This window comes from Bombyx mandarina, chromosome 20 (assembly GCF_030267445.1).
Source record: "Bombyx mandarina strain Sakado chromosome 20, ASM3026744v2".
Lineage (NCBI taxonomy): Eukaryota > Metazoa > Arthropoda > Insecta > Lepidoptera > Bombycidae > Bombyx > Bombyx mandarina.
Window position 1 is genome coordinate 4,410,930 of NC_143226.1, and position 23,267 is coordinate 4,434,196.

Sequence of the window (23,267 nt, forward strand, 5' to 3'; positions counted from 1 at the left end):
GAAAGGTACTGCGGGATCTCGAAGGTGATAATAAAGTCACACTCCGCACCCTAACTGATGTACATGTAATGTACCAGTTATTAGGACCTACACGAAGACAAAGAGGTGTTAACTTCTATTTAGATAAAGGTTGTGGACACAGTGTGGAGAATAAATTATGAAACACTTACCGTGGTTGAATAAAAATACACCAAGGAACTGTTAAATTGACTTTGGTAAATACGTAATAAGACTTGCACTGCAGCTCGAGAGATGTTGATTGAAAAAGGCTTCGGACAAAGTGACTTGTCCTTTTATTCGAATAGTTTTACGGTTCTCGAATGTTCCGCCTATAGTGCTGTGCCAATCTCACCCTCGAATCACAGACAAGATAGCTCAATCACGCCATGCTGTGTCGAGTAAGAGCACTAAGCAGTGTTTCATAATTATATTATTTCCCCACACTGCGCCAAGCATACGCTAGATGGAGTTAATTAAAAAAAAAAAAAAATTAAATTTTCTAGCGTTACAAGTTAAAAGGTAAATTTTGAAGCGCTATCATTCCGCCAATGAGTTTGTTAATATTTTTTGTATTAAGATTGTTCGTATCCCACTTCTTTTCTTTTTGTAATATTTCCTGTGACGAAAGCTGTTTTTTGCTTGTTGCAACGGAGTCACAATTGTACCTGTAAAAAAATAGAATATAATATACACAAACCAATTTAATTAATTATCTAACTGTAACTATGTTTGTAAAATATGATTTTAAATCTGATATCCGATATTTTCGATACATTACAAACCAATTTTTTTTCGGGCCCGGGGGCCGTAACCATTTCTCCGTGCCTAGGCGCCGCCCGGGGTATGTGAGACTGGTCCGCGACTGTAAGACCGCGGGCCCAAGGATGTTTTTAGGGCCCTACCCACTAAACGACTCCCTTGCTCTCATCGCCCAAGCGTCCGATCCCCTCAGAGATCAGAACCCGGATGAAGTAAGGGGGTTGCCGCGGTCAACACTACAACAGACGGCGCAGCTCACCCCAAGGACGGCCAGCCGACGGAGTCATCTATAGGCGAATCTAAAGCTGAAACGTCGGCGGTCTCGGTACGGCAGCCCATCAGGCCGCCCAAACGGTGCTGCCGGTGTCCCGGAATACCCCGCTGGACCAGAACCAGCCTGTCCGGTCTGGACGCGATACACCGCCAACCGGTTGCTCTTTTATAATCTCGAAGATTTTTTTCCTTGGCAGCGCGCTAGAGTGCCGCGCGGCCTCGACCCCCTTAAGTCGCCCCGTGATCTTCACCGGAGGGAGGAAGCCGGCACCTACTGAAGGCGGGACGTACCTCTATGCGGGTTTCCCGGTTAAGTTTTTAAAAAAGGATTTTTGAATGAGATTTTGCTTTTATTAGTTCTATTTCTCAAACAATTGAATTTTAGAAATTGGCAGATAGGAGATATTGTTTTAGACCGCTCCCGATGGGTGACTGAATACGACTGACCTACTGTCGGTTGATAACTATTACCAAGAGATTTCTTACTCTGCTTATTCAGCCTCAGTGGTGATTATTAAAAGGGATGTATCATCAATTTAACTAACTTGGGGAGTTGTAACAGGCTCCCGATTTAGAGTAAACTAACTACACGATTGAATAAATGAGTTTAAGTTATGTTAACCTTAGAATCCAATCCTAAGGGATGGTGGTGGTGTAGCTTTACCCCCCTCTAGCTTAGGGTCTGAATTCTTAATATTTCTTATTAATTTCTGAATCTTATACAAAAATACTTTATTTTCAAAAACGAGTTAAAATAATACAATGATTTGAGTCTCCTTTTAAGCATGCAATAATGCGGAGTCTCCTTGTACAGGCGTACAAGGAGACTCCGCTCTTCCATAAAATCACGTTATATACTTTATATACCTCAATATTACAAGTTATATACCACAATATTACTAATTATATATAACAAACGTGTGCGTGCGATAATACAATGATTTGAGTCTCCTTTTAAGCGTGCAAGCCTGTACAAGGAGACTCTGCTCTTCCATAAAATCACGTTATTATACTTTATATACCACAATATTACAAGTTATATTCTACAATATTACTAATTATATATAAAAAACGTGTGCGTGCGTGCGTGTGTGCGCGCGCGTTTTTTTGTGTGTTTTACTTTAATATATTTAGAATAACCTCTTTTTCGTCATAATTTTTAGATCTGAGCTATTTAGAGATACTTCTTTTACACTCAGTGTATAATTTATGATGTATGTTAAGTTCTTTGTTTATTTTATTATACAGATCTTACTACCTCCCACGTGGAACCAGTAAAAACAATGGCGGTATCCGAAATAATTTTAGCATTTTTATATTCATGTTACAGAGTCATTGATGTGAGTTAGATATAAGGTTGTCCCAAAACGCTGCCCTGGGGCACACCATATGTAACTTCCTCGCAACCACTAATATAATTGTCAATTTTTACCATTTGCTGTCTATTACTCAGATAGTCCTTGAATAAGTCTAATGCTACAACTCTAATTCCCAACCGCTCAAGTTTCCGAGTAAGAATGACTTATGACGTTTCTCTTTTTGCCAATTTTACAGAATATATAGATTATAAAAAAACTAAGACTACAAATAAGGTAAACATAACAAAACTAAGATAATAATTTGGATTCAATACGAAATGTGGCTTCTCTATAATTTCATCGAGGCCTCTTAATATCTCAGGATTGTCATAGGCATAATTATATCTAAGTTTACGTTATTTAAATTCACAATAGGCAATTTAGGTACAATATTAATATAAGCGTTAGAATTATATCGAGAATCATTTAAGAAATATAGTTTAGGAACGACATGGAGTTGATAATATCTTCAATCTTTAAAGGTAATGTTAAGAGATTACTTTCTATCGTCGAAGTTAATTCAAGTATGCGAGATCTTAGGTTCAGTTCTATAGAAATATCAAATATTGGGCTATTTCTTTAATAGCGTTATCAGAACGAGCAGCGTCTTCCTCGTTCATTGTTCCAAATAGTTTCTTTGATGAGGTTCCCACAAAACCAAAAGTGTAGTGCTGAACGTTATTTATGAACGGTTTTGTGAGACATAATATGTGAAATGGATTCGTAATCATGAACTAAATGATTACAGCGAGTAAACAAAGCTTGATATTTTAGATTTTTACATTAATATACTGTGACATTCTATAACGTTAATGATTACACTTTTCTTGCACAATAGCATTGTACGGTTCTAGAACAATTGAATATTATTATTATGAGGATTTAAAAATGATATATCATATGGGATAATATAATAGTTATAGGTAAGACTTAAGGAACCTAAGTGATCGAAGTAAACACCAGGATTGTTTTTCAGAGACTGGATAAATTCTTGTCCCATAATTCCGGACGTGATAAGACTGTAATAAAGAATATTTCTAGAGTAAATCTAAGTATGCTAATCATGAAATTCAAGCTAAGTAGCGATTATATCTTCTTATCAGCTAATGGACGTCCACTGCTGGACATAGGCCTCCCCCAAGCCTCGCCACAAAGACCGGTCCTGCGCTGCCTGCATCCAGCTGATCCCCGCGAACCTCAATAGATCGTCGGCCCATCTTGTGGGAGGCCTACCCACGCTACGTCTTCCAGTACGCGGTTGCCACTCAAGAACTTTCTGGCCCCAACGGCCATCCGTTGTGCGAGCAAATTATAAAAAAATATATATACTATTATATAATAGGACTTGCTAATGAGTTAGTTATCGCTAGATCTAGAAGCTAATTTCACTTCATCAAAGTGATGAGTAACGTGACTTCTATTTGTTAGTAAAGTCGTATTAAAGACGTATTACGTCCATTGATTTTAATCACCTTATTATGGTCCTTTGCATATAGGAAAGAGCTTTGCGAAGACGGACGTGATTCTTCAAATAGACATAGTTACAAACTTGTTACTTCACTAACTGGGAATGAGTGTCATAGTATAATTTGGACCTTTCCTTGGAATTTTTGATGTTTTTAAGAACTTTATCTCTCGAAAGCTTCATTCGGTAACTCAGTGCTCTGATGTATTTTGGGTACGTGTATTCGGATCTTAATTCGTAAGCAGAATCGGGTATATAAGGCTTGTGCCCGAAAAGAAGTTCGTAGGGTTTGAAATTAGTGGTGCAATGTACTGAGCTGCCAACATTGCCGTATATACATGCCTGTGCCTATCGGTATGGTTACTATTTACGTATGATTTGAGATATTCTTTAAGTGACTCCGTTCCAGTGCCCCTTGTGTTTGGAGATGGTATGGCGATAACCCAGTTTGCTTATTTTTAAGAAACTCGCAAGTCTTCTGAAATTGCTCAGCGGTAAAGTTGGTTCCCTGATCTGTTAAAATCGACTTCGGTATCCCGAAGATGGATATGAAGTGCACCAGGCACTCACAAGTTTCGTCAGCCGTCGCGTTAGAGACCGGATAAGCAAATGAAAATTTAATGAGATCGTCTTGTAAGGTTACTTACTATAAATTTGAGTTTAGTTATTCCTGCTTCGGGCAAAGGATCTACAATATCTGTGCTAAGTCGTTCAGAAGGCTTAGTTGATGTAGTGGCTATCTGCATCGGGGATTTATTTGTTTGTCTGAGAGCTTTGTTAGTCTGGCATTCTTTTTATGTAATCTTCGACGTCAAAACGTATTCGTTTCCAAAAATATCTCTCTCTTGTTTTATTTAGCATACGTGCTGTACCAAAATGTGGATGTCGTAGTTTAAGTATTTTAGGGATTTCCGAAGGTGTAGGGTAAATGCTATTATTGTGAATTAGTAGTAATTTGCGTGTCATTGAAAACATAACTCAGCATGTTGTATAGTTTCATACTTGTGTTTTCTGAAAGGATTCCGGAAATCAGCGATGGTAATGCTGACATTAGGTTCTTTTAGGGTTTGTAACAATTCAGATTTTAGGTATTACAATACCTTTCAAAAATATTTTCGTATGAGCAGTCATCAAAATGATAGATTTTGTAAACAAGAAATATATATTTTTTCCTTTAAGATCGTGGGAAAGAGTTTTGTATAAGGTTCTTTCTTGATTTAGTAAAGACTTTTTCTAACTCGCTTAATATATCTTCGACGAATGGATTCGAGTCGTCGATTTGAGTCGTAGGTATGACGATATTTTTACAATTACTTTTGAGGATGCTATCGTTGTGTTCTATTATGACAGTGTTACTTTGGAATTATGTATTAGACGATATTTTTAAGAATTGACTGTAATTTTGATTTAAAGAACAAGATGGGGCCGATGTAGGAAAAGATTGGATAGGCGAGGTAGGAGGATTTGATAGAGTCAGTGGGTCCGGCGGGATCCTGAGCATATTTGATGTCATTATATGTTTCCCCTCCGCGAAGAGGACTGGGGGTTTGTAGCAAAGAATCGTTTCCTCCTAGCAAGTCTACGAAAAGCAGTTCATTGGAATGTAAAAAGAGAATGTGTACATCAAGATCTTCTAAGCTAATCGGGCTAAGCCCGGTAGATTAAATTAGGATTCGAGGTCGAAGGAATAGGCTCGTCGACAGGTTGAATTAGGTTTACGGGGAATCGAGATAGAGCATCGGCGTCTTCGAGTTTCAATCTCCATCGAACTAAACGCGATCCTGGGTCTTTACAGTTGAATAACCATTTCAATTGTTTGTGGCCTGTTACTATATATAGTAAATTTGTGACCATAGAGGTATGGAGAAAAGGTGTTTGTATCGAATATAATAGCTAGGCATTCTTTTTCTGTCGTAGAGTAGTTTGTTTCAGCTTTATTTAAAGTTCTAGATACATAAGCTATTGAACGATCTTTCCCGATATCGCCCTGGGATAGGATTGCGTAAATTGCGTATTGGAAGCGTCACAGGTAAGTATGAAAAGTTCGGAAAAGTCGGGGTAAATAAAGGTAGCTTCGTTCTCTTTCGGTCGAAATTCTCCCTTTTTAGGCTTCCTGTCGTAACGTCCTTAGGCCAATTTCTTTTGTTTATGCGCAACGTACCAACGAGGTGACTATGTTTTTCTAGGAGATTTTTGCCTAAATCTGCACAGGCGTACCGGTTGTCGGTATAGTGTGTGACCTCGTTTAAGATAGCTGGTCATAAGAGACATAAATCTTGTTTACCAGAGTAAACTTTAACCTTTGATGTATATCCTGGATTGGTACATATTTTAAACATTTTAATACCGTATTTGTGCCTTTTTAATCTAATATAATGTCGAACAATTACTCGCCTTTGCAAATGGCACTAAAGACTCATCAATGCAGAGATTTTCCTGAGGGTAGTAATGTGCAGCAAAGTTGAGATTTAAAGTATCAAGCAAACTACGAATTTTAAACAAACTGTCGCCAGGAGGTTGATCTTCGTTATTAGAAAAGTGCACCATTCGTAACATAATCTCAAACTGTTACGAGCCATAATTGTACGTGGGAAAGATTGAAAAATCAGGGGATTAGTTGACTAATAATCAGCTAGCTTTGATAACTTGACGATTCCCATCCACAAAATGAGAGCAAAGTCTTTTGATTTCGTCCGTATTTGTCCAGCCAAGTAATCGTCCTTCGTCGATTCATTTTTTATTTGTTTTTTTGAATTCAGCTTTATAATCGTTTCTTCGGCATAGCGATTAGTTTCTATAGCTATATTTTCAAAAAAGTGTCCGGGACTAACAAAGTATAAAATGATTCTAGTTTTGAATAAGTCAAGCCAAAAAGAAAACTTGTTCCTTGAGAACAAATTTGAGAGTGATGAATCAAATACACCAGCAACAAAAGGATCAACTGTTGACTATGAGTTATCTTCCTATATATTATCATCCACTCCATTAAAGATTTGCACTTCAGACTATAGCTCCCAGACTAAAAAAGTTGAATAAATGAATCTGTTAACAGCTTTATCTAAAGTGAAAAATAAACCACGTTTATATATTGGACTTCCACACGAATTATATTTCATAATAGGCTTGATTGAGAAACATACAAATGTTTCTTCACAAAATATATTATGTTTGATGAGGATAAAATTAAACAGCATTGTTGATGTTTAATTTTATCATTATCAAACATAATATATTTTGTTATTCCGGCATTCTCTCAGTTGGCTGATGATTTTGATTTATCTGTAAGTCAAGCAAGCAATATATTTTTCAATAAGCTCCCAGAAATTGGAAATGTAATATCACTCGTTGTTAGACAATTTTCAGCCAAAACTACCAAGATAAGCCTTCCTATGCCTTTTAGATATAAGCATAACCAATGACATGTACCATTGATTGTTTGGAAACCTGGTCAGAGTATAAAAAAAACCAATACAATAAAATATCTTGTTGCATGCACTCTAGATGGTCTGGTCAGTTTTATTTTCAATGAATATGCAGAAAACATAAGTGATGTCAACTTGGTGGATAATAGCAAGTTTTTAGACAGTTTGCCACCTAACCTAACGTTGTGTTTTAGCAGACAGAGGGTTTTAACACCTTAAGCATTATTTATCCTTCAAAGGATTTAGTTTGATGATGCCTCCTATTGCTTCCAGTGATTGTAAATTAAGTAAAGCTAAAGTTCGGCAAACTAAACAAATAGTCAGTCTTCGAATTCGTGTTGAAAGGGTCATTCGAAGACTTAGAGAGTTTGGCATGTTGAAGATGCATTCAGTTGTAAACTCTGTGGGGCAACTGTACGCCCTTTTTAGTAAATTGCTTTCAGTATAAAAGTTTTATTTGTATGAAAAACGTTTATTCTAACGTAATAAACGTGTGTCAGGGATAACAAAACATATTTTTAAAATTCGAATAATAATTGTTATTTTTATTGAAACTTTTAATAAATAATAATAATAATAATAAGCCCATTTTATTTCCAAAACACAAATAGAAAAAAAGAAAAAAAGAAAAAAAAACACCTTATCAAATAAAAATTACAAAATTAAATATAAACTTGTGCTTGGAACCCCATTCGGGTATAGGCCTCCTCCAGCTTTCTCCACTCTTCCCTATCCTTGGCTTTGTTTCTCCATTCTTTTCCAGTTGCTGCTATTATTTCGTCGATCCATCTGCTTCTTGGTCGTCCTCTTCTTCTTTTGCCCGCTGGTCCTTCCCATGTTGTAATTTCTAATGTCCATCTTTTATCCGTATATCTCGCAAGATGTCCTGCCCAGCGCCACTTTTGTGTCAGAGCGTACCTGAGAGCATCTATCAGCTTTGTTTTTTCTCTAATGTATTCGCTTCTTATCCTTTGTATTTTTCTTATATTCAATATGCTTCTTTCCATCGCTTTCTGACAGGTCGCTAATTTTGTTTTTATTTTTGTGTTGTAAGTCCATGTTTGGCACCCATATAAGAGAGTCGGAAGAATACAGGTATCCATCACAGTCTTTTTCAGGTGAAGAGGGAAGGACCCTTTTAGAATTTCCTTTAAGCTCCAGAATTTTCTCCAAGTTATATTGATTCGGCGTTCGACTTCTTCTTCATCGTTGTTGTCTTTAAATGAAATTAATTTTCCGAGATATATATAGCTGTTTACGTACTCTAACGGTTTTCCATACAAGCTGATTCTATCAGTACTACTGTTTGTCATTACTTTGGTTTTGTCTTGGTTCATTTTGAGACCGACTTTTTCGCTTTCCTCGCTTAAAATATTTATCATTTTTTCGAGTTTTTCGTTTGTTTCAGCGAAGAGAACGATATCATCAGCAAATCTCAAATGTGTAAGTCGCTTCCCATTTACTTTGATTCCGTTCGATGGCCAGTGTACATTTTCAAAGATAAGCTGTAGTACTGCTATAAACAGCTTAGGTGACAAAGGAGGAAAATTGAATTGAAATTGAAACTTTTAATAATCAAGGGAAATGGGACAATGGAAATTGGACAAAACATATCTGTAACTGAACATGTTGCAAAGTCTGTTCTGGGTATGGTTCTACAGGTCGCTTTTGAAGGGATATACATATTCCCGTGACCCTGAAAGCTGAAGCTACGTTACCTACAGTGGCAATATTTATAAAGGCTCTGTTGAAAATCGATATTACTTATAGATCTACCAGGATGCTGTGTCTTCCATTCATCAGCTTCAATTGCGTACTGGCTTTTAAGAGGACTGTAAACATCCCTATCCAAGGGTTGTAATTTGTGACTGCTGTGAGGTGGCAAAGTAAGTACTATCATGTTATGCTGTCTGCAATACAAGGTAGCTTGCAAGCTAATATGGTTTGAATGATTGTCGATAATCAGTAGCTCAGGATTATCGGCAGTTGGTGAAATATAGTCCTTGAAATGATGAAGCCATTGCAAATATAAATCCGTGTTGATGAATTCCGAATCAGATTTCATACCAATACTGCCAGTTGGAGCTCCATCCATCAGTTCACTCTTCATCTTTTTTCGAGGAAAAATAAATGCAGGCGGCACATAATTTCCAGTCGTACTGGCACAGCAAACAGTGGTTATAGTTTGACCACGTTCTCCAGAAACAATTTTATTAACATTTTTTTTTTCCTTTCAGTGATATAACTTTATGAGTCTGTTTTGGAACGGTGACGATGCCAGTCTCGTCCATATTATATATTCGACCTGAAGGGAAGTTATATTTTTCTTGACACTTTTTCAAGTTTGTATAAAATCTATTTACTTGCACTTGATTAAAACCAATGGCTCTTGCAATGCTCGTAGGTGTAGCTTGCTTTAAAGCTAAATCAGAATGTCGTTTTATAAACTCGTAGACCCAATCTTTTCCAGCCATTTTTGTTGTTTTATTAAATCTATTCTCTATTTCATTCGCTTCTGCAAATTCGTAAACCACTTTTCTCAGTGTTTGCAATGGTTGTAATTTTTTTCCTAAAAACAAAAAAAAAAGACAATTTTAATATTTTCAGATGGCCATCATAAATAATAAATAATAACATACCTAGCTTACCATACGATGACTTTCTACGCTGCCTAGCTCCCAATAAGAATTGAATATTTGTGTACAGGCCAGTGCTTTCAATTCTTTTGTAGCAATGTCAAAGATGCCTTCTAAGGCGCTAAACATCACAGTATAGTACATATACATATTGTATTTCGCTATCATTTCAATCATTCATTGCCCGCTGTTCAAGCACGTTGTACATCTCTCAATTTAAATTCTATAAGAATAATATCAAATGCTAGAGTTTTATTACATAAAATAGTGGCCCATGAAGAGAACGAACCCGGGACAAATTAAGGAAGATCACGGGACTCCCCTTGGTTGTCAAGAACATAGGAATTTTGAAGATTTTCGTTAGAGACTCAGAGGAGACTGAAAGAGCCAACTTATCAGGACTTCAGTGGTCAGTGGATCAGCTAAAGCTTCACACCGGGAGCTGCGGTCTGCGAAAAGATAAGTGCTCTTTCCTTGCCAACCTACCCTCAATAATATTATTAAATCCCCGATTAAAAGGCTTTCATTGCGTTTAGCAAGTATTCTTTTCATTATTTTGCCTTAAATTAACATATATTTTATCGAATTAACTTGATAAGTGCATATTTTTTATAATTTTACATAAAAAAAACACGTGGATAACTGGGTTTGTAGCTAATAGTAACTGTTTAACTAAACGGCTCAAGTTTTGTTTTTTGTATAAATCCGCGTTCTTTATTGTCAATTCGCTTTGTTCACGCCACTCACTGCCTGTGCGTTACACGTGCGATAAGATTGCGGCTTGAGCCTAGCGAGCTAGGTCTTATGTCATGCTATTTTGGCGCGGTCGGCGCGCGACAATACACCGTTTTGAGGAGCGTGAGATTTTATAACTCATTAATTAGTTTAACATTATTTCCATGATGACTTCCATAAAGGGTGTCGATGTCTCAACGTTGATTTATACCGCAGACGTAGCTTTGTAAAGGGCCAAGCAACCAAATTTAAAAACTATAGTAAATCAAATCCAAACACCTCAGTTGATTTCTATGGAGTTAACAGAGTTGAATTTAAAGCTACAAAGGTTTGAGACCTTATCGGCACACTTTGACGGCTTGCAGGAAGAGACTGAGGTTCTGAATCACATTAATTTATCTGGAAAACTAGAAGAGCGAGAGAATATTGAGCATGAGTTTATTTTCAATATTGCCACAGGTACAAATATTATTGACAAATATAATAAAGCTGAAGATGATCAGAGACGGGAATCCATCATTTACGTGCCTCAGTGTTCTCACGATCATAAGGATGTAGGTATTAAGTTGCCTCAAATAAACATCGCAAAGTTTGATGGTGCGTATTTCCTCTGGCTTGAATTTCACGACACGTTTAAGAGTCTAATCCATGATAATAATAAAATATCTCCTATTCAAAAATATCACTACTTAGTATTCTATTTAGAAGGGGCTGCTGCTAGAATTATTTCCAATTTAGAAATATCATGTGACACATATGAAGAGGCCTGGAAGTTGATTTGCGACCATTACAGCAACAAAAATTTGTTGACGAATTACGATTTGAGCGCTTTGTTTAATGTCGAGCCTGCTACAAGTGAAACTGAGAAGTCACTTCGGTTTCTAGTGGATACGGTAACTAAAAACTTACGCGCCTTACGGAGTCTCGGTGAGCCGACCGACAGACAAGTGGGACGCACTAACAATTTTTATGATGTCGTCAAAATTACACTTAAACGCTAGCCTAGTGGGAAGCTTACCTAAACACGGTTGAATGCCAGCCTACTCTAAACTTTTAACTTTTTCAAAACATTCACAGATCGTGCAGATGTTTTAGAATCTCTGAATCGTAACAATAACGGCAAAAATGCATCATCTACATCACGCAGTTCTGATGATTAACATTTATAAATATAACAACAATCGAAATAATATATATTATAATTCACACGGATGTTCCGTTATAAGTACTGAACCATGCATCCGATTGACTTGAAACTTGGTATCCATGTAGAAAATAAATGTACTTAATAGATAGGATAATGTTTATTAGTGTTGTTAGTGTAGTTTAGTAGTATTATTAGTGTTGGACTCCTTAATAATAATGAAAATAAATAATAATTTTAATAATAATGCGCCACCCAGCTTGAGATATTAGTTCTAAGGTCTCAGTATAGTTACAACTCAGTAAAGACTCATTTTCTCTTCATAATATTAATTGCAAGTCACGGTCTTCAGGAGCTACTTCAACTTGGCGATACATTTTTTCGATGTCACCGCATAAAATGTATTTGTACTGACGGACTCTGAAAAGGATAGAGAAAAGGGAGTCGTGCATATTAGGCCCAATCATTTGAATATCATTAAGAGAGAAGCCAAAAGTAGTGGGAGCAGAACCATCAAACACTATTCGGATCTTTGTTGATTCATTATCATTTTTAAATACTGCATGATGACAGAGAAAATATGATAAATTAGGAATCATCTGAGGTGACTTTGATAAATGGCCTAATTCCTTATACTCATTTATGAACTCAACATATTGTTTTTTTAGATCAAAATTTCGTCTAAATCTTTATTCTAGATTTAAGAAACGGTGCTTTGCCCACATATAGAAGTCTTTTAAACAATCAGAAGATTCAATTAGGGGTAGTTTTATACGAAACCTTCCTGTACTCAGACAAAAGGTGTGACATTTTAAATGCTGTTCGCATACCTTTTCTCTTGCACTTAAATTGTTATGTTGGGGAACACTCTCCAGTTCCCAGAATTAGGATACAGCTGTATCAAGGTCCGTGTAATCAGATGCACTCATATGAGCATTGTGACAGTAAATATTCTTGTATATTTTGCAGTTTAATAGGACCAGCTATAAGCCAGCCAAACTTAGAATTTCTTAGTTTAGGATGATATTGACAAAGAGATTTTGTCAGCTAATTGTACATTTGAAGAAATAGAAATGTTTTTTAAATTAACAGGAGATTGAGGAAGTTTTCCTGTTAACGCATTTAAAACATAGCAAAAAGTAATGATGTTGTAAGAATATTATTTGATTTTATTTGTGTAATACAAATCTCAACAACATTCTTTGATAATTGATTGCCCAATACCTATGACATTAAGTGAATCAATAGATTTAGAAGCTAAAGATAACTTTTCGTTGAGTGTATTTGAAATTGACTTCCACAATCTAAGAGTGCTCTAACATTCAATGATTCATGTGTAACAGGGCTGCAAACTCTAACAAGTGCAGTACATAGACGAACTTGGTTTGATGATTGTGTTGTAAAATTAACCACTGACTGTAATTGATTAGAAGTGAGATCAGTGACTAAATTGACTGAACTTTTAGGATCATGTTTTTTTTTTTTTTTTTGTCTGGAGGAAATCGCCGGACTCCCACCCTCCACTGGGGATGGAGGGTGGGGCATGTCGGAGTCGAACCGACTAAAACCTCCTGTCGCTCAACAACCAACGTCCAACCCTCGCATGAGACAGAACTCATGAAAAGGCAAGGGGAGGAGAGTGAAGCGTTTAGTGCGGAGCACATCTCTCCCATCACCCTCCCCCTCGGGACGCCGGGCCAGCGATCGTCGGCGCCACGACCACCAGCCCTCTCGGTCGGCAGGCTGTCCAAAGCCCGCCTAGATGGCGCCAGTTTGAATTGATTATCCTACGAAATACCCCGCTGGGTCAGAACCAGCGTGGGTCGAGGATAGCCGGCCTTCCATCACCCGGATGCTCTTGCGTAAAACGCGTGCAGAGCAGCTTGCACGTCGTCTTCTTAGGCCCCCTTCGCCGGACCCAGACCGACATATGAGGGGGACCCGAAACACTTAGAGGGCCAGGGCTAGGGCGAAATCCGCCTCCCTGGCCCCCGCTCGACGGCGGCAGGCTTGTGCGTCTCTCACGCGCTCCGCCGCCTCCTTCTGCGAGATGGTACACTCGCAGAAGTCGAGCATCGCCTTCCACGACTCGTCGCTGCCGAGCATCGATGCCACAATACTCGGCAACGACAAGTCCTTTCCTATTTTTGCGACGAGGACACGGCGCCACCCCTCCCATGCGGGGCAGGCAACGAGCGTGTGCTCCGCCGTGTTCAAGTCGCAACCACAATGGTAACACTCTGCCGTCGGCTCGGCTCCGATCCGGTGCAGGAACTCACCGAAGCAACCATGCCCAGTGAGCACCTGCGTGAGCCGGAAAGTGAGGCGTCCTCTGTCACGATTCACCCAATCCACAAGAATCGGGCGAATCGCCTCGACGGTCCTACAACCAGCCGAAGGATCGGCCAGCCGCCTGGACCATGACTCCAGCAGGATCATGTACTAGAGTTTTATGACGTTTCTTGCATTCACGACAAGGTCCTAAGCGACAGTTTGATGTCGTGTGTCCTTGTCTCAGATAGTTAGAGCAAAGTTCATGAATCTTTACTTCCTTGAAACGATCCTCAAAACCTTTAAATTTTAATATGGGACAATTATTATTTTTTATTACTATTAAATTCTTTATTTCAGACAGTAATCCATATAAATGTTAGTAATAGTTATTTCTTAAAAATAAGTTAGTAAGGACACAGTAATACATGGCAGAATAGAGGACAAGAGGGAGAATACCACACTATCTACAAAGAATTTCTGGATGATGAGACTCAATTTTGTCAGTATTTTCGAATGCCAAAAGAATGTTTTGCTTTATTGGAAAATAAGCTAAGCTCTTATTTAATTAAGAAAGACACTGTTATGAAAAGAGCTATCATACCTAGAGAACGTTTGGCTGTATGTATAAGGTAATCAGAGACATTTTTATATAGTAGTTATTTATTTTAAAATTGTAAATGGACTTGACCGCGGCTAGCGTTGTACCATCTTGCAGATCTATCGACCCACGTGGCCGCCACTTAGTTTATTTTTGATATATTAGTCATTAGCAGTATCATACTGCGAGAAATAAAGTTGTATTGACTCCGACGACCCTGGTTGTTCAGAAAGTTGTATTGAATCCGACGTCCCTGAATGTTCAGAAACTGGCAATGACGATGAAATATCCGGCACTGATGGCGATGAAGGCAAAGGAGAAGACAAAATAATGGGCGTAGATTGCGAATATCTGAGATTTTCAATTAATTGCTGAAGCTCCAAATTGTGTATTACTTGAAAAATTTGCCCTTTTGCCAAATGATGCAAATATAGAGAAAATGATTTTAAAGTAGGTGCAAGTCCCTGTAAAAATGCGTCGATAGGATGTCCTTCCTTTTTTTCAAGGTGTTCAGTATTTTTGTTTCTATTCATGAGCACATATTTCATTAGAGTAGCTGAAGCGGATTCAGGAACAGGGGCAGACATCTTCTTTTTTTTTTTTTCAGACGCGGATTCCTCTGAGGCTCTTGTATTGGCAGGTCGGATGGAGGCTCACCTTGCTCATTTGTAGCAGAAGATGAAGATGCAGCTTGTGGGACTGCGAATTTGACTCCTGATCAAAGATGTACAAAATGCTTTTAAAAAAGCAAATACAAAATGGAAGATACTTTTCAGATTCACTATTTCAAATGCAAAATACAAAATAGTTTTGCGTTTTGTATTTCAAATGCTAAATGCAAAATAGGTATTTTTAAAATACTTTTTCAAAATAAAATACCCCCTGACCAAATCACAGATATTTTTATTTATTATAGGTACATATTTATTTATCAAACATGAGCAATAGAGACACACAATGCCGAGCTGGAACTGAACTGGTATTGTTAAAAAGTGATAAAAATAAATGTAATTTTTTATTTATTACGCTTTTTAACAATACCAGTTGTTTGAATACATCATCACTCATTTTTCTTCTGTGAGGTCTCATTATCATCCCACCATACGAAAAAAGTCTTTCTACTGGTGCTGAACTTGGTAAGGATGTGTTGTATTTAAGAAATACTTTTTTTATAGTAGGATAAGCATTTAGCATCTCCAGACTTGTGCTCTCATCCTCAGGGTTTCCAGATCTATTGTAGTATTATTAGCACTACCACCCTCACTGGTTGCAGAGGAGTCTGAATCCTGGAACATGTAATGAGACTCGCTTTTTTCTTTCCGATGTCTGTGATGAGAGACAACTTTTTAAATTTTCATTTTTAAATTTCCTGACTTCTGTGAGAAACAGCTCCCTAACATACTTATTCTTATTTTTAGGCACCCACTTTAATTTGAAAAATGGATAAAATATGATACTGCTGCCAGAATGCTGTCCTTGGATCTTGGGTTATCTAAATCAAATTTTTCGAAACGCTTTTGAATATTTTCCTTTATTATTTCAATTAACGGTCCACAATAAAGTGGGTTGTCCATTTCTAATAAAGCTAATATTTTTTGCATTCTTATCAATTCAGGTTGTAGACATCCATAATATATTTCTTTGTCACCTTCCAAGCTCCTGATGGCCTCAGCTATGGGTTTAAAAGTTCTAACATATTCAACCAAGAACTGTATTTCAATTTCTTTTAGTACTGATAATCCCAATTTTCTTAGAGCTTCATTTATGGTTTCTTGAATTTGTAATATATCTGTTATACAATTACCTAGAGCATACATTCTAAACAGCCTGACATTTAGTCATAGCTGCATCATATAGTTTTCGGTATGAATTATTTTTATATCTGGCTTTATCAAAGTCCCGTGCAGGAATCAGATGTAAAGTATGGGTTGCACATCTCTCATGGCTGGGTAGTTGATATAAATCATTTTCTTGAGGTTCAGGAAACTCATTCAGGGCTAATATATCATCATTATTGTAGGTGTTTCTACTATATTTATGTATTTTTATTTTATTTTTATTTATTTATTTATGTACACACAGAAAACAAGACACAGTACAGAGTAATAGGAAAATTATGTACAAAGGCACTGCTTATTTCTTTGAGAAATCTCTTCCAGCAGACCTGCGAGAGGATAATGAGAATAATAATAAAAAGTGATAAGTGTGTGTAGAACAAATAACACATAACTAAAATAACAAACACAAAATGAGAATTATAGCACATACACATAGCAAATATTATAAGTAACACAGTAACACTCGTGTATGCGAAGAGTATAGAACCATGATCATTCGGTTGATGAGAGATAAAATTGTTTGACCTTGTATTTAAAAACAGAAACAGACTTGCAAACTCGGATGTCAGCCGGCAACGAATTCCACAGTCTGACCGCGTGCACAGTAAAGGAGTGAGAATAGAAATTGGTTTTGTGGGAAGGGAATAACAAAACAGAACGTTGGTTGGACCTGCAGGGAGCATCAGGAGAACGAATGAAAGAGAATCGCTCACGTAAATATAAGGGAGAAGTGGGCTTATGTAGGATATTGAATAGGAGACATAATATTCGAGTATTCCTACGAAGGCGTATAGGGAGCCATTTAAGTTCTTTGCGAAAATGAGAAACATGATCGAATTTTCTGAGATTGTATATAAAACGGATACATAGATTTTGCAACCTCTCAAGCTTGTTTGAGAGCTCCTCAGTGGCATCCAAGTAGCAGGCATCGGCGTAATCAATTATGGGTAGAATGAGAGCTTGGACGAGAGATATTTTTGTATGCTGAGGTAAGAAGCCCTGCAGACATCTCAACGAGTGCAAGGCAAAGTGCACCTTCCTACTAATCTCAGCAACGTGAGAACTCCACGAAAGATGTCGATCTACAATAACACCCAGGTTTTTAACTGAATCGGTTAGAGTTATTTGAGTCCCATCCAAATAAATTGGGGGGAGTATAGGATCGCTGAGTCTACTGCGCAATTGTTTACCCCCTATAATGATAGCCTGTGATTTACCCGGATTAATGTGCAGACCGTAGGCTTTTGCCCATTCACTGATAGACTTTAGATCACTGTTCATCGCAGCAATAGCCGATTCAACTTCAGGCTCCGAGAAGTGGCGATATAGCTGGAGATCGTCTGCGTAGAGGTGGAATTTAGAAGATATAAGCCTAGTGACAGAGTTTATAAACACAGAAAACAGAAGAGGAGAAAGAACACCACCTTGGGGAACGCCCGCACTGACGTTCTGCCAATCCGAGAAAGTCTCGTCAAGACGGACACACTGCGAGCGCCCCCGAAGGTAACTATCAAACCAGTTAATAGCAGACGAGGAGATATTGTTTGATTTGAGTATTTCGAGCAGAACATCGAAGTCAACAGAGTTAAAAGCGCTGCTGAAATCTAACAACACTAATAAAGTTAGTTGTTTGTTTTCCATGGCCCAGCGAATGTCATCGGTCACTTTTAGAAGAGCTGTAACCGTGCTGTGGCCCTTGCGAAAACCAGATTGGAAGGAGCTAAGAAGATTGTGGGAGAGGAGAAAAGACGACAGCTGACGGTGGACAATGTGCTCAAGGACTTTGGAAAGAAAAGGAAGTATAGATATAGGCCGGAACTGAGATGGCAAAATAGGATTGGGGCTTTTTGGGATAGGAACAACGTAGGCTTGTTTCCAAGAATCAGGAAAGTTGCTAGAGGTAAAGAAAAAATTGAAAATATGGGTAAGTATAGGTGCTACCGTTGGAAGAATTAGGGCAATCATTTTAGAGCATACGTTATCAATTCCAACAGCCGTGGATGAGATGGAGAAAAAGGAATTACGGACATCAGCAATCGAGACTGGACTTAAGTCAAAAATAGGGATCCGGGGTACGGATAGACTTGAAATCTTAAGCAACGTGGCCGTCTTTGACGAATCACTGAGTGACACAGGAGGGAGAGAAAAATGCTTATTGAGGGCGCACAAGTCAGTATCCTTGACAGAAGAGACGGGAGTTTTGCCAATGCCGACAGATTTAAGGAATCTCCAAGTATGAGCAGGGCTGCGATTTTCAAGTGATTTGTGAAAGTAAAGTCTTTTAGCATCTCTGCACAAACGGTTGCACCGGTTGCGCAGTGCTTTGTACATGGCCAGGTTGTGTTCAGTGGGGCAACGTTTGTATCTTCTTTTGGCTTTGTCCCTGCGAGCCATCAGAGTTTTAATATCCGGCGTTAACCACGGTGCAGGTTTATGTTTAATTCGAACTCGACGGACGGGGGCATGCTGATCAAACAAACTGATTACCTTATAATTAAAAGAATTGACCATGTCGTTAATGTTATGGTGTTCAAGAATACACGACCAGTCGGTACTATTTACATCCCGTCGCAACGCTCCCAGATCAATACCCTTGTAATTGCGAAGTAGGAGAAATTGTGAATTACGTTTAGGGGGTCGAACACGATAGGAGAGATAAATCAAGTCATGATAAGAAAAGGAAGCGGAGAGTTGACCATGAGTGATAACATTATCAGGAGAAGATACTATCATGAGATCAAGTAAAGAAGGAGTACAATTAGGAGAAAAATGAGTAGCAGAAGATGGTAAGACCTGAAGGTTAAAAGAAGACAGTAAAGATAGAAGTTGACGAGATCGGTAGTTGTTTTTGATGAGGCAAGTGTTGAAGTCTCCCATAATGATTACATGATTGTAATTTGAGCAGAGTTCGAGCAAGACAGAATCAAGAGAATTGAAATAATCAATATTGAGGTTAGGGCTATAGAAAACACCAAGTAGGAGTATAGAGTGAAATATGGAGATCTCAAGAAAAAGAAATTCAGCGGATTCGGAATAAGGAGAGGGTGACGCATTTATAACCTTAAATGGAATTTCAGCACGCAGGTAGATAGCCACGCCACCGCCCCCCTTCTCGGTTCGGTCATTTCTGATCAGTACGAATCCAGGGAGTGAAAAAAATGAAGAAGGAAGAGAGGGTTTTAAAAAAGATTCAGTAATAAGTATGACGTCAAGCGGAGAGTTGCTAAATGAGGACAGAAGGTCAGTATAATGACTAGGAACACTTTGAGCATTAATGTGGGCTATATTAAGATTATTGGAATAAGTAGAAAAACATTGGGCGATCCGATCATGTAGGGTCAGAACTGTGGAAGAGCTACTATTCACACTGACAAAACTATCAGATGAAGAGGTACACGAAAAGAAACTATCATTGAGATCAAGTAAATCATCAGTTTCATACATTGATATGTTAATAGATTTCAGACGTGCACAATTAAGACGTGTATGTGTATATGCAGAAGATCCAAAGTGGAACTTAAATAAAAATAAAAAAAAACCAAATTAATCAATTACCCAGTGGATTACCTTACCAACTCGCTGGTTTAGTGGCAGAGATTGAACAGAGAAAAATTAAAGACAACTTAAATTATATGCTTGCTAGACACAAAAGAAATTAGCATTTAAAAAAAAAAAAAAGTACATAAATTATAAAGTACATAGTAAAAGAACATGTTTTTAAAAAAAAAAAAAAAAATTTTATGACCACACAGCACCACACAGATTTTTTGGCAAAGAACACGAATAAAACGCAAATCACAAAGTATGTTTTGTCAACTAACAGCAAGAACAAAACGCAAAAGACAGTTTAGTTGAAAGCAAAATGTCAATGTCAAGTCGATGTCAAATAATGTAAACATATTATTCAGAAAACAATTTCTCTCGACATTAACTAGTATTTGATCCGTGATACATAAACCAACCAAACAGTAACTATATAATTACAATATAAATATAAGCATATAAAGAAAAATTTGAATACGTGAAACATATTATTATAACCGACTACCGACAATTTAAAACACATGCATGTATGACAATTCTTATTTTTATTTTTAATAAAACTTTGCACGTAATAAAGTAGATACCTCCATAGTGTTTCAAACTACCATTGCACACTACATATTAATTTATTTTAAGATGTGCTGTGTGGAAGTCCAGCAAAGCATTTTAAAAAGCGCCGATATATGTGCCTAAACGCGGCGCCGACTTGATTTGGTAACTTTTGGCTGAGATTTGGCAGTCTCGCGGTCATCATTGGTCCGTGGAGAATTATGGATGGCCACAGCAGCAGGGTATCGGGATGTTAAGGCGTCCAGTTCAGACTTACACTCAATTTTGTGACGAGTTTTGTCAGGTGTTAGAATGACAATTTTTCCTTCCACTGACCAGCAGTTACCGACGCTAAAATGTTGTCGGGCAGCAGTGAAGATTTTGTGTCTCGTTTTGGTGAGGAATTCAGAGACAGTGATTCCAGAGCCTTTCAGATTGGTTTTATTATCCCATACAACATTGCGATGCTCCATGCTGCAGAAACGCACTAGGACAGGTCTGACTTTGCCCTGAGAATTGCCGAGCCGATGACAATTGTTGATATGTTCTATGCAAATTTCAGGGAGTTTCATGTTTCTAGTGAAAACTTCAACAATAGATTTGTGCAATTTTTCATTTTTATTTTCAGGAATACCATGTAGAAGTAGAACTTTTCTTCTCATCATGGTCTCATGCCTATCCAACCCGAGGCTGAGAAGCTCAATTTGGGTCTTCATCTGAGAAAGTGTTTGCCACACAAAAGCTTTAAAATCATTAAACTCACGCGATAAAGTTGAAATATCAACATGTGCTGGAACACACACACACACACAATACAACAACATGTGTATATTAGTTCATATTATTTATTAATTTACATTGTACACCTACGCAATATTTAATATTATATCATATTTAATTACGTATTCTATAACACACTCTCATACAGTACACAAATACGCTAAACAATCATACATTCACAACACTACTCAAAATTATATTATTTACACAAGCATAGTCGGGCGCAACCGCTAGTATGCGGCAAAGACCCCGACTATGTATAACTGCGTACGTACTGGTCGTCGCCTGCGCCAAGACTCGGCCGCCGCTCGCGGCCAGTCGGGTTTGATCAACGCTACGCTAAGACTGTGTCACTCCTCGACTTACGCGTACTCTTTTACTTCGTTACGATTTATGGCTTTCGTCTATTTTGTATTATTGTGTTTGAACTTGATACCGCTTTATCTGTGCCTTCTGTACTCCGTAATTTCTCCTTCTTAATATTGTTATACCGTCTGTGATTGGAAATAAACTGTCCATCCAATTACGGACTCATTATTGTGCCGCCCGGCACTGGTGACCTTACCACCACCTACCAACGACAACCAAACTGGTGACCTACGACTACGAGCACCCCGGAGAAACAGATGTCGGAATCCAGCGGATCGGACACGGCGCGTTCGCAGGTAACTACACGATCACGTCGACACGTCAAGATGGCGTCGCCTGTCGAGCCAGCGTGCCCGAATAGAGAACTACCCTCAACACACATCAGGATACCACCGTTCTGGCCTGAAAAACCCGAAATATGGTTTGCGCAAGTGGAAGGACAATTTGCCATCATGCGAGTGACTGACGAGACGGCAAAATTTTATCATATATTGGCCAGCCTCGATCGCCAATATGCCGCCGAGGTAGAAGACGTGCTCACCGGTCCTCCCGATTACCAGCGGCTTAAAGAGGAGCTGATAAAAAGGTTGTCGGCGTCCCGCGGTAACAAGGTGAAGCAGCAAGGTGACGCACGAGCAGCTCGGTACCCGCAAACCGTCACAATTCTTGCGTCACCTACAACACCTCGCCGGACGGGAGATCCCGGAGGACTTCCTGCGGACTATATGGACCAGCCGGCTACCAACCACGTTGCAGCCGATCGTCGCTTCGCAGTCGACGCTTCCATTGGACGCACTCGCCGAGCTCGCCGACCGTGTCCACGAGATCGCAGCGCCAGTACACCACGTTGCGGCAGCTGTGACGTCATCATCATCGTCATCGCAAATCGACAGGCTATCCCAACAAGTAGCGGAGCTGACGCGGCAAGTCAGCGCCCTGACGACGCAGGTGCATCATCAACCGCGGCCACACGAGCGCGGGCGGGAACGTGAACGTCAACGACAACGCAGCTACTCATCATCACGCCGGTCGCAGTCACACTACCGCAGGTACCCCATTTGCTGGTACCACAGCAAACACGGCGCCGAGGCGCGGAAGTGCGTGCGACCCTGCGACTACAAGGCGGGAAACCCGACAAGCAGGCAAGTGATGGCGTCTGACGACTGCCACAACTCTACGGGTCGCCTCTTCATCAAGGATCGCAGCAATAATATAGACTTCCTCATAGACACTGGAAGTGACATTTGTGTTTACCCTATTTCTAAGTTGTGTGAACGCCGTTCTAAGACTAGTTATCAACTCAGTGCTGCCAATGGTACAGTTATAGACACTTATTGTTCAAGATTCAAATCTTCGCGCCACCGCTCCATATCGTTATGGCGTCTCATCGGCGTCTACTCTCTGTAATCTATGCCCACTATTGCGCACACGCCATATATTGCAATTTTTGTGAAAGTATTTTTTAATGCATTTTTTACTATTTAAAATAAAGTACACGTTATAAGTCGAATTATCGTCATTTAA

The 23,267-nt window shown here is 38.7% G+C and overlaps 2 protein-coding genes across 2 annotated transcripts; one reads left to right on the forward strand and one right to left on the reverse strand.

Moving 5' to 3' along the window:
* Nucleotides 1-15,692: 15,692 nt before the first annotated feature.
* Nucleotides 15,693-21,426, reverse strand: LOC114252182 (uncharacterized). The gene has a single exon (XM_089735927.1). The coding sequence runs from the start codon at nt 21,416-21,418 to the stop codon at nt 20,735-20,737; it is 684 nt and encodes a 227-aa protein (XP_089592053.1). The 5' UTR covers nt 21,419-21,426; the 3' UTR covers nt 15,693-20,734.
* A 643-nt stretch (nt 21,427-22,069) lies between these two features.
* LOC114241588 (uncharacterized) lies at nt 22,070-23,150 on the forward strand. The gene is made up of 2 exons (XM_089735748.1): nt 22,070-22,354; nt 22,500-23,150. The coding sequence occupies exons 1-2, from the start codon at nt 22,070-22,072 to the stop codon at nt 23,148-23,150; spliced, it is 936 nt and encodes a 311-aa protein (XP_089591874.1).
* The last annotated feature ends 117 nt before the right edge of the window (nt 23,151-23,267 follow it).

What these genes read in the sequence shown, in the direction of transcription:
- LOC114252182 (XM_089735927.1), bottom strand. Translation starts at nt 21,418, where the DNA reads ATGTTGTTGTATTGTGTGTGTGTGTGTGTTCCAGCACATGTTGATATT.
- LOC114241588 (XM_089735748.1), top strand. Translation starts at nt 22,070, where the DNA reads ATGGCGTCGCCTGTCGAGCCAGCGTGCCCGAATAGAGAACTACCCTCA. An exon ending in CGGCGTCCCGCGGTAACAAG is followed by an intron (nt 22,355 to 22,499) that starts GTGAAGCAGCAA and finishes ACCACGTTGCAG; the next exon opens with CCGATCGTCGCTTCGCAGTC.